General features: G+C 48.0%; 1 protein-coding gene across 1 annotated transcript; it reads left to right on the top strand.

Moving 5' to 3' along the window:
- The first annotated feature begins 218 nt into the window (after window positions 1-218).
- NRSN2 (neurensin 2) lies at window positions 219-10189 on the top strand. The gene is made up of 3 exons (XM_083619233.1): window positions 219-769; window positions 6845-7038; window positions 9436-10189. Exons 2-3 carry the CDS (start codon window positions 6850-6852, stop codon window positions 9838-9840), a joined length of 594 nt encoding a protein of 197 aa, XP_083475359.1. The 5' UTR covers window positions 219-769; window positions 6845-6849; the 3' UTR covers window positions 9841-10189.
- Window positions 10190-19191: the final 9002 nt, after the last annotated feature.

Raw genomic sequence — 19191 nt, 5'->3', positions numbered from 1 at the left:
AATAATAATAATAATGTACCCCACCCATCTGATGAAATCGGGGTGGCCTGCAACAATATTTGAATCCCACCATTTCTCCATGGAATGGACAGGTGGACCGTGCCCCCAGTTCCGATGGTGGATCCTAAGCCCATTTAGCGCTAGAGGGGTGTCAAAACCAGTTGCCTTCTGTTCGGGCACAGAGAGCTCCATCTTTCCCGCAGAGCTTGTGTTAGTTAACAAGATAATTGGATTCCGCAGAAGCTGCCACGTTCACCCTCAGAGAGCGAAAGTGACTCTCCCTTCTCGGCTTCCCGGCTGCCGGGCTCCGAATATTTGGGGCCTGCCAGAGGTGTGGGCAGCCGAGGCCAGACGTGACTCAGCCAGGCAGTCAAGGAGGCGTTGCGCTCTCGAGAAAGCTGCTCTCGTCCCCGTGGAGACATCCGTTTCCGAGAGCGACTGACTCAGACACTGGCAGCCTGGCACTCTGGAGCTGCGCTCGCAGCCGGCGGCGGGCAGCAAACCTCGTCTCTGCCTGCTGCCACAGAGGAACGGCTGCCCCGCCAAGCACCCTGCCCGGCTGACCTGGCTGTGAGGGGGTGGCAAAAGGGCATTTGGCATTTTGCTGCCTGGCACGGATGACGCAGCCTGCCTCCTTCGTGAACCGGCGGCGGTGGCAGCTGCCCTGTCTCTTCCACTCCGGCGGGTGCCCACCTGTGGCTTGTCGCTGCCGGCGGAGAGGCAGAGAGATGCGCTAGGAGGACTTCTTTGGCTGGCGCCAAAAACGCAGGTGAGGAGCCGCGGCGGAACAGATCTTTGTTGGAAGGCCCAGGAGAGATGAAATGAAGCACTTCTTGGCCCTGTTAAGCTATGGGACTCCCTGCCACAGCAGGCAGGGACGGCCACCCGCTTTGAAACAGGATCGGACCAATTAGGACAGGGCTATTGAGAGCTCCTAGCCAGGATGACTCCACAGTTGGAAGCGGCAATGCCCCTGAATGCCAGGTGCTGGAAACCACAGGAGGAGGGGAGAGGGGTCTTGGGTTCGAGTCCTGCTTGCGCGTTTTCTTATTGGGGCATCTGTGAGAACAGGATGCTGGCCTAGATGGGCCACACTCGCCTGATCCAGCAGCCTCTTCTTATGTTCATATTAGTAGAGGGGAAGTGGATAGGGCTAGCTCTGTGACTTCTGCTATACCAGGAGGGGGAAGAGAAGGCCCAGGCCATGACCTGCAATGACTCTGTTTGTCATGGTCTGGTTCATGGGCGACTGAACCATGAATCATGGGCTGGAGACGTAAGGACCGGAGGCAAGATGGCGGGGTGGGAGCAGAATGGGAGTCCAGAAGCCAGGAGTCAGGAAGCCCAGAGTCCAAGGGTCAGAGAACCAGGACTCAAGAAGCTGAGGGTCTGAGGGTCAGGAAGCAAGGAGTCACAAAGTCAGGGGTCCGAGGATCAAGCAGTAAGGAGTCAAGGAGTCAAACGTAGCAAGGCAGGGAACGTGCTGCTGTGGCAACGAGCCAAAGGGAAGATGCTGACCTTGTATCCCTTCCTGGCTCTTGCCACCAGGTGCTGTGAGTTACCAATCAGCCTCACCTGTGAGGCCGCGCCTTGCCTCTTCAGAACAAACTTAGGAAGGCCCCAGTCCTGCAAAGCCCTATTGGTCACAGGCCCCGGCTCCTGCACGCACACCTGACACTGTTCTTCCTCCACGGCTGGAGTAATAATAATAATAATAATAATAATAATAATAATAATAATAATTTATTATTTATACCCCGCCCATCTGGCTGGGTTTCCCCAGCCACTCTGGGCGGCTTCCAACAAAATATTAAAATGCCATAATCCATCAAACATTAAAAGCTTCCCTAAACAGGGCTGCCTTCAGATGTCTTCTAAAAGTCTGGTAGTTGTTTATCTCTTTGACATCTGGTGGGAGGGTGTTCCACAGGACGGGTGCCACTATCGAGAAGGCCCTCTGCCTGGTTCCCTGTAACTTGGCTTCTCGCAGGGAGGGAACCGCCAGAAGGTCCTCGGCGCTGGACCTCTGAGTCCGGGCTGAACGACGGGGGTGGAGATGCTCCTTCAGGTATACTAGACCGAGGCCGTTTAGGGCTTTAAAGATAGTGCCAACACCTTGAATTGTGCTCAGAAATGTACTGGGAGCCAATGGAGGTCTCAATAGATTAGTTGCAGTTTCCGGGTCACCTTCAAAGGTAGCCCCACATAGAGCGCATTGCAGTAGTCCAAGCGGGAGATAACCAGAGCATGCACCACTCTGGCAAGACAGTCTGTGGGCAGGTAGGATCTCACCCTGCGTACCAGATCGAGCTGTTAAACCGCTGCCCTGGACACAGAATTGACCTGTGCCTCCATGGACAAAAATTTAAAACAAACAAACAATGAAGATCCCAGGGCTCTAGCCACTGCACAACACTGCCTCTCAGTTTGCGGAAGACTGTGCTGTTGAATAAAAGCAATTAAAAGCAACAGCAGCCTTTTCCTCTCCCTGCCGGGTAGCCTAACCTTGCTGAAGAGTTTTAGGATACAGGACAGAGGCTGGGATAAGGCCCTTTCCAGAAGGAGGAACTCCATGGGTTCAGCGCTTGCTCCCTCCCCACCCCACCAGCCCTTGGATCTGGGTCTGGCTCTCCGCATGCTGAAGGATGGAGCGGGCTTTGCAGCCATCCTCCCTCCTCTCTGCGTGAGGCGGTCCCCATGGCAACGGCCAATCAGGGAAACAGGATGCAACCAGCTCACAGCCAGGCAGGCTGAACCGATGGGGTGGGGTGTGGGGAGCAGAAAGGAAAGCGGGAGGGAAGGAGGGGGGAAGGGCAGCCAGTCTTCCTCACACAGGGATGCAAGGAGGCATTCCAAAGAGCGGCAGTGCGGTATAGTGGCTAGCGAGCGCTGGACCAGGGCCCGGGAGGGACCAGGGTTCGAATGCCCGCACGGCAGCAAAGGTCACCGTGGGTGACCTTGGGAGCCAGTCATTTCCTCTCTCAGCCTAGCCTACCTCACAGGGTTTTTGTCAAGATGGAATAGAGGGGGAGGAGAACCATCTCAAGCTCCTTGGAGGAACAGGTGCGGTTATAAATGTGATAAATAAATAAATTGCTGCGCCCGGATGCTTCTCGGAGGTGCAGAAAACCTTCTGCACTTTCTGTCTGAAGGATCTGAGAAAGTTTCTTTGACCCAAGGTGTTGGTTTTGTTCCTGGTTTGTGTGTGTGATGGTGCAGGAACAGCAATATTCTGGCGCTCCCATTTATATGCAAACACACACAAACACACCCCAGGGCATCATGATGCATTGCCCACCCCTTGTTTGCAGGGGGTCCCATGTCCCTCCTAATGATAATAATAATAATAATAATAATAATAATAATAATAATAATAATAATAATAATATATTTCTACCACACCCATCTGGCTGGGTTTCCCCAGCCACTCTGGGCGGCTCTCAACAGAATATTAAAACCACAATAAAACATCAAACACTAAAAGCTTCCCTGAACAGGGCTGCCTTCAGATGTCTTCTAAAAGTCAGAGAGTTGTTTATTTCCTTGACATCTGATGGGAGGGCGTTCCACATGGCGGGTGCCACCACCGAGAAGGCCCTCTGTCTGGTTCCCTGTAACTTGGCTTCTCGCAGCGAGGGAACCGCCAGAAAGCCCTCAGCGCTGCACCTCAGTGTCCAGGCAGAACGATGGGGGTGGAGACACTCCTTCAGGTATACCAGGCCAAGGGAGCATTTAGGGCTTTAAAGGCCAGCACCAACATTTTGAATTGTGCTCAGAAATGTCCTGGAGGCCTCTCCCCCTCTTCTCAATCTGGCCCCCTCCCACAGCTGCTTCTCTTTGCAAAATGGTCCCCTTCCCAAACTACTTTTACGAATGCGACTGCTCTGTTACGTTCATTTATTGATTGATTTCTACTATCTACAGTGGTACCTCTGGTTAAGAACTTAATTTGTTCTAGAGGTTCATTCTTAACCTGAAACTGTTCTTAACCTGAGGTACCACTTTAGCTAATGGGGCCTCCCACCGCTGCCACACTATTTCTGTTCTCATCCTGAAGCAAAGTTCTTAACCCGAGGTACTATTTCTGGGTTAGCAGAGTCTGTAACCTGAAGCATCTGTAACCTAAGGTACCACTGTATTTCTTAAATTTATACCCTGCCCTTCCTACCATTCATCTAAGCAATACCTTTAAAATAAAGCAAAAAAAACCCTAAAAACAATTTGTTTGTAATGTGTAGTTTGCCCCTGGCCACAAAGCTCATGGTGGGGGAGACTGTAGGTGCATGTTTCAGCCAGTCACTTAGCTCTTAGACAATCCTACCTCACAGGGCTGTGGTGAGAACACACCAAAAAAACCCAGTGAGGCCAGCCCTGCATTGTCCTCCTAGATGGAGGAAGGGCTGGACGTGAATGCAATACAGTGGTACCTTGGTTCTCAAACTTAATCCATTCCAGAAATCTGTTCCAAAATCAAAGCGTTCCAAAACCAAGGTGAGCTTTCCTTGGTTATGCAAAACGGATTAATCCGTTCCAGATTTTAAAAAACAACCCCTAAAACAGCAATTTAACATGAATTTTACTATCTAATGAGACCATTGATCCATAAAACGAAAGCAATAAACAATGTGCTGCACTATAAAATAATTAAGATGTAGATGATAAAAAGTAAAATAATTTTTTTTCCTTACCTGCACTGATGATAGTCGTTGTTTGGGTGGGGGGCTTTTATCCATTTCCACAGTCACACAATCAATTAATCAATCAATCAGTAGCTGAACTGGGTTCCACACAGTCACAAAAACAAATGAACCGAAAAAGCCTCAAAAACAAAAACGCAAAATGAATTGCAAAAACAAAAGTGCCAAACTTAATCCGTTCCGGAAGTCCGCTTGACTTCCAAAATGTTTGAAAACCAAGGCGCGGCTTCTGATTGGTACAGGCACCCTGGAAAAAATAGCCAACAGCCACATCGGACATTCGGCTTCCAAAAAACATTCCAAAACCGGAACACTTACTTCTGGGTTTTCAGCGTTTGGGAACCTAGGCGTTTGAGAACCAAGGTACCACTGTATAGAAATAGAGCAGTGTCCCTCCATCTTTCCAGAACCAACAGCATCCTGTCAAATTCAAAAGGGGCTCACGATCAGCTTACAGATGGGGTGGGGGTCTCCCTGCACAAAAATGTCCCCAATCTGCCCCTGTCAGTTGCTGAAGCCAACAAATCATTTTGGAGAAGAGCCCAGCTGTTATCACAAGTGCCCTTAATGGAGAAGGATCCGTTAATAAATGCCAGGAGGACCTCCTCTCCTGGAGCTATTCTGGGTGAGATTCCAGGGTTGCATGACGGCAATTGTTTCAGGAAACCAGCATATTTTAAGGCGAGGTTGGATGGCTATTTGTCATGGATGCTTTAGCTGAGATTCTGCAGGGTGTTGGACCAGATGACCCAATTCTAGGGTTCCATGATTCAACGTTGAGTTCACATTCAAACTAAGCTATCATTACAGTGCAGTGGATGCTCGGGTTGCGATTGTGATCCGTGCGGGAAGCACGTTTGCAACCCACAGTGTTCGCAACCTGCAGCACCGCATGTGCACATGCGCAGGTTGTGATTCAGCAGTTCTGCACATGCGCAAAGAGCAATTTAGCACTTCTGTGCATGCGCGACCACCAAAACCTGGAAGTAACCCATTCCAGTACTTTTGGGTTTCAGCGAGTCCGTAACCCGAAAAAACGCAACCTGAAGCATCTGTAACCCGAGGTATGACTGTACTATCCTTACGCCAATATGACTTGCCTTCCAAGTAAAGGTGAATTTGCTTCTCCGAAGGAGAGCTCGGCTGCTGGATCAGGCCAGTGGCCATCTAGGCCAGCATCTGGGGCTAGTGGACCACAAGATGAACATGAGCCAACAGGGTGATGCAGCGGCAAAAAAAGCTAATGTTATTCTTGGCTGCATCAACAGAAGTCTAGTGTCCAGGTCAAGGGAAGCAATGTTGTTCTTTAGTCGCTTAGTCATGTCCAACTCTCCATGACCCCCTGGACCAGAGCACACCAGGCACTCCTGTCTTCCACTGCCTCCCGCAGTTTGGTCAAACTCATGCTGGTAGCTTCGAGAACACTGTCCAACCATCTCGTTCTCTCGTCCCCTTCTCCTTGTGCCCTCCATCTTTCCCAGCATCAGGGTCTTTTCCAGGGAGTCTTCTCTTCTCATGAGGTGGCCAGAGTACTGGAGCCTCAGCTTCAGGATCTGTCCTTCCAGTGAGCACTCAGGGCTGATTTCCTTCAGAATGAATCGGTTTGATCTTCTTGCAGCCCATGGGACTCTCAAGAGTCTCCTCCAGCACTAGAATTCAAAAAGGGAAGCAATAGTATCACTCTATTCTGCCTTGGTCAGACCACATGTGGAGTCCTGTGTCCAGCCTGAGGTTTGGAAAACAATCAATAACCCTATTTAAGAGAGAGGGGGAAATCCTCCAATGAGCCCCATGAAGATTCAGCATGTCCAATGGGCACAGGATCCTAGCTGGCTGCTGCTGGTAATGTTAGTGGAGACAGAAAACTGGGGAGAAGTGGGGACGGAATGGAGCAACCTGGGAGAGGTCATGGCTGGCTGGTTGAGCAGGGAGCACTCCAGGCTGCAAAATTTAGTTGCAGGTCCCATCTGTATAACACATTTTATACCTGGTGGCGGAACAATCGCATGACCTGCAGACCCATCCCAATATTCAGCACAGTTCCCCATTTACTCTCGAAGTCCTCCCTGTCCGTCTGGTTTTGACGGAACGGCCAGCCAGCCTCTTGGAACTGAGCGAGCCTGACGCGTTTGCTGTGCCCCACTCAGGTCCAATGCCCACATCCTGCCAGCACTCGTGCGGCTGCAGCCGGGGCCCAGGCATGGAGCGGGGGAAATGGTACGGGGTTCGTTCCTACCTGCACCTTTTCTATGAGGATTGCACCGGAGCGAATCTGGATGACGAACTGGATTTGCCCCCAAAATCTTCAGCCAGCAGCGGCTGGTCCTCTGTCCTCTGGAAGGTAAGGACTCAAACAAGTGCCTGCCTTTTGTTGTTGCTGCTTTCAGGCCTTTCAGACTAAGCACCTCTGAGCATGTGAAGAGTTTCTCCTTCTCCCCACCACCAGCATCTATTAAAGCAGCTTAAGAAAAACTGCCCCTTGAGCATGTGCAGAGTTTATTTGTTAGGGATATAGGAAGCTGCCTGAAATCGAGCCAGACTGCTGGTCAATCTAGGTCAGTAATGCCTACTCTGGCAGGCAGCAGCAATCTAGAGTTTCCAGCAGAGGAGATTCCCTACCTGGGGATGCTGCCAGTGGGGTGGACCAGGGACCTTCTGCATGCAAATGGGAGGGGGAGCGTGGGGGCAAACCCAGGGCACCTCTGCAAGGGAACAGGCAGCCAGCGAGTATTATAGGAAGGCAGCCGCGATTGCTAAGGCCAGGCCAGGCCAGGCAGATGCCCCGGTCTCCACTGGGAGCAACCTCAGGTCAACCAGGACCAGGCAGCTTCTGGGATGACTCTGGCGCCACCTGCAGACAAGTGCTGGAGCATCCTGGCACTCCCAGAAGGAGCATGGGGTTCTGGAGGTCACACCCCGCCACTCACAACACGCTCCAAGCTCCAAGGTTTATGCCTCCCGGTGCCACCTTGGCAGGGTTCATCCCTGGGCGATTTGAGAGCTCCACCCAGCTGGTGCGCCCACTGGCTACGAATCCTCTGCCACGCCCCATTACTGCCCTGAGTCTGGAATTTGTGGCCCCTTTCTTGAATTGCAGAGATGGTTTTAGGGGTGCAGGGGACTTCAGTCTGTAAAAAGCTTAGGGAGGGGGCTAATGCAGCCTTGCCAACTGGGCGCCCCCTCAAATGCACTGGCTGGGGCTGATGGGAGCTTCAGTCCAAAATACCTGGGGAGAACCAGGTTGGCAAAGGCTGAGCCACAACCAGCCCAGAAGCATTTTTTCCGCTAATCTCAGGTGTGCACTGGGTGATCCTGGGTATTGAAGTGTGTGGGGAAAGCACTTTGCATGCACTCAGAGGCACTTCTGGCATGCTCAGAGGCCAGTTCTAGGCATGTTTGGGTATTCTGTTTTGACTTTCCTGGTTTTGATTGCTGTATCGCTTGTATTTCATCTTGCAAGGCACCTCAAGAGGAGGAGGAGGCGGTGGCAAATATTAATATTAATAATAATAATAATGTACCTCTTGCTAGAGGGACGCGGGTGGCGCTGTGGGTTAAACCACAGAGCCTAGGACTTGCCGATCAGAAAGTCGGCGGTTCGAATCCCCGCAACGGGGTGAGCTCCCGTTGCTCGGTCCCTGCTCCTGCCCACCTAGCAGTTCGAAAGCATGTCAAAGTGCAAGTAGATAAATAGGTACCACTCCAGCGGGAAGGTAAACGGCATTTCCGTGCGCTGCTCTGGTTCGCCAGAAGCGGCTTAGTCATGCTGCCCACATGACCCGGAAGCTGTACGTCGGCTCCCTTGGCCAGTAAAGCGAGATGAGCGCCGCAACTCCAGAGTCGGCCACAATTGGACCTAATGGTCAGGGGTCCCTTTACCTTTTACCTCTTGCTAATCTGGACTGTAACCCTATTTAAATGGATCTCTTGCCTGAAAGTTAGCATACACAGGATCGATATTTTATGGGAAAATCTCCAAAGGTTGCTTCTTTTCTTACCATCTCCGTGGACTCATGCCAAGTGCCGTTGACTTAATTGAACCACATTGAAGTGCACTGAAGGGCACAGCCACCTGCCTCGATTTGCCCAGACGCAGCAACGCACAGCCAAAACTTCTCGTTCCGCAACGAAAGCTGCTCTGTGTGTACACAGTGATAATAATAATAATAATAATAATAATAATAATAATAATAATAATATAATAATAATAATAATAATAATAATAATAATAATAATAATTTATTATCCCCCGCCCATCTGGCTGGGTTTCCCCAGCCACTCTGGGCGGCTTCCAACAGAACACAAAAATAAAATAACCAATAAACATTAAAAGCTTCCCTAAACAGGGCTACCTTCAGATGTCTTCTAAAAGTCTGGTAGTTGCTTTTCTCTTTGACATCTGCTGGGAAGGCATTCCACAGGGCAGGTGCCACCACAAAGAAGGCCCTCTGCCTGGTTCCCTGTAACATGGCTTCTCGCAGTGAGGAAACCACCAAAAGGCCCTCGGCGCTGAACCTCAGTGTCCGGGCAGAACGATGGAGGTGGAGACGCTCCTTCAGATATACTGGGCTGAGGCCGTTTAGGGCTTTCAAGGTCAGCACCAACACTTTGAATTGTGCTCAGAAACGTACTGGGAGCCAGTGTAGGTCTTTCAAGACTGGTGTTACGTGGTCTGGGGCGCCACCCCCAGTCACCTGTCTAGCTGCCCCATTCTCATTCTACTCTTTTCCACCCCCAGGTGACCCTCTCGGCTGGGACCCTGCTGCTGCTCATCGGGGCCTCGGCTTTGGCCACGGGGTACCTCCTGCCCCCCAAGCTGGAAGGGATCGGCGAGGCAGAGTTCGTGGTGCTCGACCAGCAGGCGGTGGAATACAACCACGCCTTGGGGATCTGCCAGGCGGTGGGCGCGGTTCTATGCGCCCTGGCCGGGGCCTTGCTGACCGCCTGCCTTCTGTCCTCAGGGCTGCGCAACTTGAATGGAGGCAGCAAGCGGGGGCAGGAGGGCGAAGACCAGGAGGAGCAGCTGTCCCCCATCTTGCGGGAGGGCTCCCCTGGGCAGCACCGGGGCGCCATTGTCACAGCAGCTCCTGTGCCCTTCAGAGACCCCTGGGTGCAGAGTATTCAGCCTAAGAGAGAGCCGTAAACCCAGACTTTTCGAGAGGGGGAGAAGCCATGCGCCGAGGCCCACACAGGATATATTTCCAAGCTGTCGCTTCCCTCGTCGAGCTGTTTGGTGCATCATGATTTGAGGGTCACATTTCGAACTCGTGGCTCCCAGACTTTTTCACGGCACCGTCCCCTTGGTTCCATAAATTCATCCCCAGGGCCCCCGACTATTCTGAAACATCTCCCTTAATAAGGGGGTGCGGGTGGCGCTGTGGGTTAAACCACAGAGCCTAGGACTTGCTGATCAGAAGGTCGGCGGTTCGAATCCCCACGATGGGGTGAGCTCCCATTGCTCGGTCCCTGTTCCAGCCAACCTAGCAGTTCGAAAGCACAAAGTGCAAGTAGATAAATAGGTACCACTCTGGTACCTATTTCCGTGCCTATTCCGTGCACTCTGGTACCTATTTCCGCGTTTCCGTGCGCTGCTCTGGTTCGCCAGAAGCGGCTTAGTCAGGCTGGCCACATGACCCGGAAGCTGTACGCCGGCTCCCTCGGCCAGTAAAGCGAGATGAGCCCCGCAACACCAGAGTCGTCCGTGAATGGACCTAATGGTCAGGGGTCCCTTTACCTTTACCTCCCTTAATAAAGTTTGAAATAACCCCAAACTCAGTCTCAGTTCTTCGCCCCTCAGTTTTGCTTCAATTCAGCAAACCCTTCTGGGGCGAGAAGAGTAAGTTTGCCAACTCTTTAAAGGACAGAAGCTCTGCGCCGGCAACAGCTGCATGACAGGCAGCAATTCATCAGGCTATCTCTGCACCGCTATGCCTGAAGAATCTGCACCGGTTGGATTTCTGCCATCTGCACAGTTCTCAAGGTCACAGAGAGTTTTCAGACAAGAAGGTGCCACCGGCGATTCTCATGCGCTCGTCTGTTTAAATGGAAGGGACGCAGAGCCACCAGGCCTGGATGACAGCATTTCCCCTTTCTGGTTCAATAAAGATCAAAATAAAGGAAAATGCTTGGATGGAATCGGTTTCATTGGCTGAGCGGCAGCAAGTGTTGCATGGCTGGTCTTTGTCAGGGTTCAGTTAATCCACAATCTGATTTTATGAAATAATCCTGCTCCCCAAAGATGGGGGTAGGGCATTTTAATAATAATAATAATAATAATAATAATAATTATTATTATTATTATTATTATTGTTGTTGTTGTTGTTGTTGTTGTTGTTATTATTATTATTATTAATACCCTAGCCTCTCTGGGCAGCTTCCAACACACATTAAAATAATAGTAACAATCTGATCCAATATAAAAAGTAAGAATATCTTTAAAATAAACAGCTTATATCAAATACAGTGGTACCTCGGGTTTAGTACTTAATTTGTTCTGGAGCTCCGTTCTTAACCTGAAACTGTTCTTAACCTGAAGCACCACTTTAGCTAATGGGGCCTCCCACCGCCACCACCACTGCACAATTTCTGTTCTCATCCTGAAGCACAGTTCTTAATCCAAGGTACTATTTCTGGGTTAGCGGAGTCTGTAACCTGAAGCATCTGTAACCCAAGGTACCACTGTAAGGCAATACGGTATTCAATAATCCATTAAAATCCAATAGTAAACAGTAAAATTAAACATCAGCAAATAATAATTAAACCTTCTGCACTTAACAATTACACTAAAGAATTACTAATCTGTAATCAATTAAAAAAACAGCAAATCACAATGCATAAAATACCACAAAACATACAAAACCACGTTAAGGGATCAAATTGAGAAACAAGGACACACAACTTATAAAATTATTTTTTAAAAAATATATAAGGTAAGTTGAGAGTTGCCTGCATCCTTGAGAAGAAAGCTCTGTACGTGTTCAGAGGAACCCTGTCCTTAGGCTCATACAACACACACAGCAGGGGCTAGATTCAGGTAGGTAGCCATGTTGGTCTGACGCAGTTGAAATAAAAATAAATAAAATTAAAAAATTGTCCAGTAACACCTTAGAGACCAAATAAGTTTGTTCTGAATATGAGCTTCCGTGTGCACGCACACTTCTTCAGATACACTGAAACAGAAGTCACCAGACCCTTATATATAGTGGGAGGGTGGGGTTTTTCTCAGGGTAGTAGGAGATGGGTGATTGACTCAATGGGTATGGTAAACCTGTTGACGGCTGTTAACGACTGCAATTAGTCCTACAATTTTTTTTTATTTTTTTATTTATTTCGATAGCAGGGGCTGATTTCCTTTACAAAAGAAAAGCCCGGACTGCAGAGTCCTAGGCCATTTTAAAAAGCAAGACATTATAAATGAAATTAATATATGCAATTAAAACAAAACAAAGCATCCAACTTTGCTGTTGAGGAAGGGGAAGCAAAAGGCATTCTGCACATGCTCAAAGGCACTTTCTGCTGGACAAGCTTTTTAAAAACACAAAAGATGGCAGTCCTACTCTCTTCCTTCCAAGAACGGCTGTGATAGGGCTGCTTCCAGCACTTGTCCGCTAGGGGGAGCTCTAAACCAAATCCTCAAGGAGGGACAAATCAGCCGCCTAATCTAATCGCACAAGCCAGACCTGCAACAAAATGATGCAGCGTGCCGTACCTTGAACAGGATACTCCATTCCATTCCTAGTTGCCTCCTGAATTTTTGTGTCTTCCCCTCCACCCCAATGGCCACCCAGCCAGCATTTCAAGCTCCGTCTTCACTGGGCTGTTTTGAACCCAAACTTTTTGTAAACCTGTCGTTAAACCTCTCTCTTCTGTGTGGGTAGTTCTGTTTTGGCTACATAACAGACTGACACATGGGCAATTTAGTTTGCTGCTAGTGATTTATAAGGAGTGATTTACTAGAAATCATAGAATCATCAAGTTGGGTCATCTAGTTCAACCCCCTGCAATGCAGGAATCTCAACTAATAATAATAATAATAATAATAATAATAATAATAATAATTTATTACCCTGTCCATCTGACTGGGTTTCCATGGCAGATGGCCATTCAGCCAAGGCTTCCAAACATAGCTGTCAGCTTTTCTCTTTTTTAAAGGGAAATCCCCTTATTCCAAATAGGATTCCTCGCAAGAAAAGCGGAAAGTTGACAGCTATGCTTCCAAACCTCCAAGGAAGGAGAGTCCACACCTTCCCATGAGAGACCATTCCACTGTCGATCAGCTCTTAAGGCCAGAAAGTTCTTCCTGATGTTTAGTGAGAATCTCTTTTCTTGTAACTTGAAGCCATGGGTTCGAGTCCTGCCCTCGAGAGCAGGAGAAAACAAGCTTGTTCCCTCCTCCCAGTGACAGCCCTTGAGATATTTGAAGATGGCTATCATATTTCCTCTCAGTCTCTTCTTTCCCAGGCTAAAGATACCCAGCTCCCTCAACCATTCCTTTTTTTTTATAATATATTTATTAAAGTTTAGGAATTTATATAAAACAGAATAAACAGAACAATAAAAACAAAAACAATAACAATACATACAATCCAAAAAAGAAAAAAACACACATATAAAACAGGTATAATTTCCATCCCTTGTATTCATAAAACTTACTTTCCCGACCTCCTCATACCTCCCCTTTCTGTATTCCATTCTCTAATTAAGTCAATTCAGCAAATCCTTTCCCTAATTTCTATGTACTTTTTAACCTTTCTTTTCTTAATCACATAATCATTACAGCTTTTAACTCCTTAATTTCTGAATCAACATCGTTCTAGCCTTCAATAATTTTGCAATGTTTCTTAAGATAGTCCTTAAATTTCTTCCAATCTTCTTCCGCCGTCTCTTTTCCCTGGTCTCGGATTCTGCCGGTCATTTCTGCCAGTCCCATATAGTCTATCACTTTCATCTGCCATTCTTCCAAGGTGGGTAGATCTTGTGTCTTCCAATACTTTGCGATGAGTATTCTTGCTGCTGTTGTAGCATACATAAAAAAAGTTCTGTCCCTCAACCATTCCTCACAAGGCTTAGTTTCCAGACTCTTTGTCATCTTGGCCGCCCTCCTTTGCACCCCTTCCAGCTTGCCAACATCCTTCTTGAATTGTATAAAGCAGTGCTTTTTTCTTTTAAAAAAATGTTTAGGGGTACTCTCATTTTCCTACTCATATTGCAATACTGCCCCTCAATGAGGCCAAACTTACATTCACAAAATGTTTAGGGGTATGCGTCTCCCCAGAAAAAAAGCACTGATTTAAAGCCATCTAGGTTTTAAAGGGACGCGGGTGGCGCTGTGGTCTAAACCACAGAGCCTAGGGCATGGGTAAGCAAACTAAGGCCCAGGGGCTGGATCCGGCCCAATCGCCTTCTCAATAAAGCCCGTGGACGGTCCGGGAATCATCGTGTTTTTAAATGAGTAGAATGTGTGCTTTATTTAAAATGCATCTCTGGGTTATTTGTGGAGCATAGGAATTAGTTCATTCCCCCCCCCCAAAATTTATATACTCTGGCCCTCCACAAGGTCTGAGGGACAGTGGGTGGACCGGCCTCCTGCTGAAAAAGTTTGCTGACCCCTGGCCTAGGACTTGCCGATCAGAAGGTCGGCGGTTTGAATCCCCGCGACGGGGTGAGCTCCCGTTGCTCAGTCCCTGCTCCTGCCAACCTAGCAGTTCGAAAGCATGTCAAAGTGCAAGTAGATAAATAGGTACCGCTCCGGCGGGAAGGTAAACGGCGTTTCCATGCGCTGCTCTGGTTCGCCAGAAGCGGCTTAGTCATGCTGGCCACATGACCCAGAAGCTGTACGCCGGCTCCCTCGGCCAGTAAAGCACCGCAACCCCAGAGTCGGCCAGGACTGGACCTAATGGTCAGGGGTCCCTTAACCTTTACCTTTAAGGTCCCTTTAAGGGACGCGGGTGGCGCTGTGGGTTAAACCACAGAGCCTAGGACTTGCCGATCAGAAGGTCATCGGGTCAGGGGTCCCTCTACCTTTACTTTTATTTTTTATTTTTTTATAAATTTTTTATTGGTTTTTCAACACATATTAAAAGACAATACAACACAATACATAAACAAACAAACATATAAACACGTATAATTTCTTGACCTTTCTTTCCTAAAACCTTCTTTCAGCGACTTCCCCATACCTCCCCTTTCTGCATCCCTGTTTTAAATCATTCCAGCAACCCCTAATTTCAATTTCTTATAGCACTTTCTTTAAATCTTTTTTCTCATATCCAATTGTTTGTCACTGCAATTCTATTTTGCATTACCCAAGACATTTTAACATTCATTAATTTTACAACAATTCTTAAGATAAACTTTAAATTTCTTCCAGTCTTCTTCCACCGTCTCTTTCCCTTGGTCACGGATTCTGCCAGTCATCTCCGCCAGTCCCATATAGTCGATCACCTTGGTCTGCCATTCTTCCATACCTTTACTTTTAAGTTGGTGGCCATCACTGCCTGTTGTGGCAGTGAGTTCCACAGTTTAACAATGCAACTGGAAAGGCAACTCAGCAACATGGCGGTTCAAGGAAACAAACCAGAGCCCTGTCTTCAGGCTTTGCTGTATGGAATGACCGGGTTAAAGGGAGCGGAATAGGAAATGTGGTAGGGAGAAGAAGTACCAACGAAAGAAGTATAGCAGACAAAATGAATGGACTACACAGAATTGGATAAAATGACAGGAAGGATTCGAAACCTGTGGGAGCAGAGATTTACAGAAGATTGGAAGAAATATACGAATTATTTGAAGAGCTACTGTAATTAACAAATTACGCTAGTAGCACTACAAGAGGTTTTGCAAGGAGAAATATATGAAACATTGCAAAGAAGAGAAAGAAGAGAGATATTAGTTATGAGATTTAAAAGTAATAGTGTAAATAGGAAATGCAAATTAAGTGAATAGATTGGAAAATTTTCAGATGTGATTGATGGAAGTAAAAAACACTGTATAAGATGTAAAAGTATGTTTAATTATTGTTGAAAATCATATGTTGAAAAACTAATAAGAATTTATTTATTTTTTGAAGGAAAAAGTATATCCGATGAGGACTTCTGTGCTACTCAAAAGCTCGCTTTGAATTACTTGAAAGTGATTTACAGATGGTATTTAACTCCGAGTAGGCTTGCTAAAATTTATATACATAAAAAAGGAAATGTGGTCGGGGCTCCTACAGTGGGTTGGGGGCACAAAACAGGAAACTGCTAAGCGTGTGCTCAGCAGATCCCAGCTTGTTCCCAAAGGCTCAGCGTCATGTGTCTGCAAGCCGACAATAACTATCTCTTTAATTCAGAGACTCTGCTCCCTGCCCCTCATCTGACTCTTGGCAGGCAAATATAGACATTGAACTCACCAGCTGAGTGTTTCATTTCCACATCCCTTATTATGAACGGGGTTAACGGCCACCGCCAATCCTGCCTGCCCGTGGTGGCGGTGACATTCTGCCCATTGCCCCACGACAAGAGGGGGGAGAGCTGTGAGTCACGGGCGTAATTGCAGGGTTGAAACACCTCCAGAGGAAGGAAGCTCTCTGCACTGAAAGCTGGAAAGGAAAGAAGAAGAAGAAGAAGAAGAAAAAGCCACTTGGTGCTTTGAATCAGCAAAAGGAAACAGGGAGAGGCCTAACAGAAATGAATCAGCATCCATGGAATTGTCAAGTTGGAAGAGACCCCACGAGTCATCTAGTCTAACCCCTTGCAATGCGGGACTCAAAAGAGGTTAAATAGGACATGAGCTTTTTATTAGAAACAGCAGAACATTAATTCTTAATAAGAGGTAAGTAATGGAAGCCACCCAGAGCGGCTGGGGTAATAATATTAATAATAATAATAATAATAAGATGACTCAGGTGGTTAGATGCAGGACACAGCTCTGTTTGCTTTTCAATCTGGCTGCTTTAGTTTATTTATAGAATTTATTTATATGCTACTTAACCTAAGTGGTTGGCATAAATAAAATATAAAGGATACATAAAAATGATTTATAGCAGTTAAAGTTAAAAAACAACAACCAAGTTGATCTAAAATCAAGTTGAAAATAAAAATAAAACCAGCAATTTTAAAATATACATTATAAAATAAAATGGCATATTTACATACATGTCCTATTTCCATAGGTTTAGTGAAAAGGCTTTTAGCAGGTGGCAGAAAGAGGACAGGGAAGGTGTGTGCCTGATGTCAAAGGGCAGGGAGTTCCACAGGTGCTGGCATGCCAAAAGATCTGTTCCTTGCAAATGTGGAATGAATCTTAGGTGGCTCTTGTGAAACTTACTAGAACTTATGACAAACAGGTTTCCCAGAAGGGAAGCTCAGGCTGCCAGCTTTTTCCTCGCCTTCTGCTCTTCTGCCTCAAACAGTACAGTGGTACCTCAGGTTACGAACACTTCAGGTTACATACGCTTCAGGTTACAGACTCCGCTAACCCAGAAATAGTGCTTCAGGTTAAGAACTTTGCTTCAGGATAAGAACAGAAATTGTGCAGCGGCAGCAGGAGGCCCCATTAGCTAAAGTGGTGCTTCAGGTTAAGAACAGTTTCAGGTTAAGAACAGACCTCCGGAACGAATTAAGTACTTAACCCAAGGTACCACTGTAGTTTGATCTGCAGGCAAGGGCAAGCCACGGGGTTTATGGCCCTGCCATTAAAATGCCCACTGCTGATTGATGTGGGCCCTGATTTCTCCTTGCACAAAGCCAGAACAGGGCAGGTTGTTCCGCTCTTGCTATTTTCCTGCTCCACTGGCAAACCTGCCAAGTAGAGGGGCAGGCTGCTGGGTTTTGGTTTTGTAACAAGAGAATCATAGAATTGTAGAGTTGGAAGGGACCCCAACGGCCATCTAGTCCAACCCCCTGCAAAGCAGGAATCACAGCTAAGTCTCCCTCATCATCCAGATTCAGAGAGTGCTACAATTAGAGAGGCAAAAGCTCCGAAGTCTCTCGTGCCAACGGAGAACATGCGAACAGCTTTCTCGAGCCAGACGAAGGAGCCACCTCATTTAGTGTTCTGTAATGTGGATCACTGCAGAATGGATGCTTTTGAATTCTGGTGCTGGAGGAGACTCTTGAGAGTCCCATGGACTGCAAGAAGATCCAACCGATCCATTCTGAAGGAAATCAGCCCTGAGTGCTCACTGGAAGGACAGATCCTGAAGCTGGGGCTCCAAGACTTTGGCCACCTCATGAGAAGAGAAGACTCCCTGGAAAAGACCCTGATGTTGGGAAAGGTGGAGGGCACAAGGAGAAGGGGACGACGGAGGAGGAGATGGTTGGACAGTGTTCTCGAAGCTACAAACATGAGTCTGACCAAACTGCGGGAGGCAGTGGAAGACAGGAGTGCCTGGCGTGCTCTGGTCCAGGGGGTCACAAAGAGGCGGACACGACTAGACGACTAAACAACAACAACAACGTGGTTTGTTCGTATCTGCCTGGTACGCTAAGGTAGACGACACCTGTCCATGGACGTTCAATTTAGCTAACAAGGCTAATGGCTGCAAATAGACTCTCTCCCTGCTGAAGTTGTCAGCGTCAAGGCACAGACTTCCCATGAATGCACAGGAGAATCAGGCCCTTGTCTTTTTTTTTTAACAGGGCTTATTTCCAGCTGGGCAGCCTCTCTCCTCTCCAGTGTAACTGCTAAAGGTACAGAAGCCATTGCCTCCGGCAGCCTCCCGACTCTGTTCCCAGGACCCAGGAGTTCTGCTGGCAGAAAGCCCAGGAGCTGAACAGGAAGAGCCATCCGCTGCTCTGAGGAGGGAGGGTTGGGGAGGGGGGGCCGATGCTTCTCCTCCAAGAAATGCACAAAGGTCATGTCCTGGGCTGAGCTTGCTGACCCCAGGCTTGTGGGAAAGCGAGGAGGCCTCGCAGGGCTTTTCAGGGAAGCGGATGTCAGCCTGTGTGGGAGGAGGGGGGGCCTTTTCCCGATGACAGCAGGGGGGTGCTTCTTCCAGACACAGCCAAGACTAACCAGGAATGTGCTCTGCAAGGAACCACTGGCAGCCGCCTCCTCCATGAACTTCAGAAGAATATCTCAGGAAAAGCTAGCATGAAGGTCCCGGCTTTGCAAACTCCTATCTAGCCGCCTAAATTGGGCTCCCAGCACACCGTCTGCATGTGACATCATTGGTGCTGACATGCACTCCAGATACTGCCGTCAACCTTTGTGCCTTCTGCCGGTCTACTTAGCTGTTGGGTTATGGTTACCAGATTTTTTTCAATGAATCCGGGGACACTTTTTTTTTTTAAAGCTGAGTAGCAACAGGGAGTCAGTAGTGAGGGTGGTGAGGCAAAAGACCCTGGGCCCAAGCAGACATGCATATTGTATAAAGGGGCAAAGCCCTTCTTTCGCACCTCTAGTCTTCGCTATGGACACACAACCTGACTGTCCCGTTTCCAGGCACTGCGGTCATCTGCAAGGGATTCCCACATGGCTGGGTTGATGTTGCCAGTCGTCATGTCTCGTTTGC

This window comes from Podarcis filfolensis, assembly GCF_964270895.1.
Source record: "Podarcis filfolensis genome assembly, chromosome: 6".
Lineage (NCBI taxonomy): Eukaryota > Metazoa > Chordata > Lepidosauria > Squamata > Lacertidae > Podarcis > Podarcis filfolensis.
Note: the sequence above shows the minus strand (reverse complement) of the source record. Positions and strands in the feature narration are given on the sequence as shown.

Bases quoted from the DNA above. Each gene is read 5' to 3' on its own strand.
- NRSN2 (XM_083619233.1), top strand. From the start codon at position 6,850: ATGCCCACATCCTGCCAGCACTCGTGCGGCTGCAGCCGGGGCCCAGGC. The intron at 7,039-9,435 runs GTAAGGACTCAA...TTCCACCCCCAG, and splicing joins GGTCCTCTGTCCTCTGGAAG to GTGACCCTCTCGGCTGGGAC.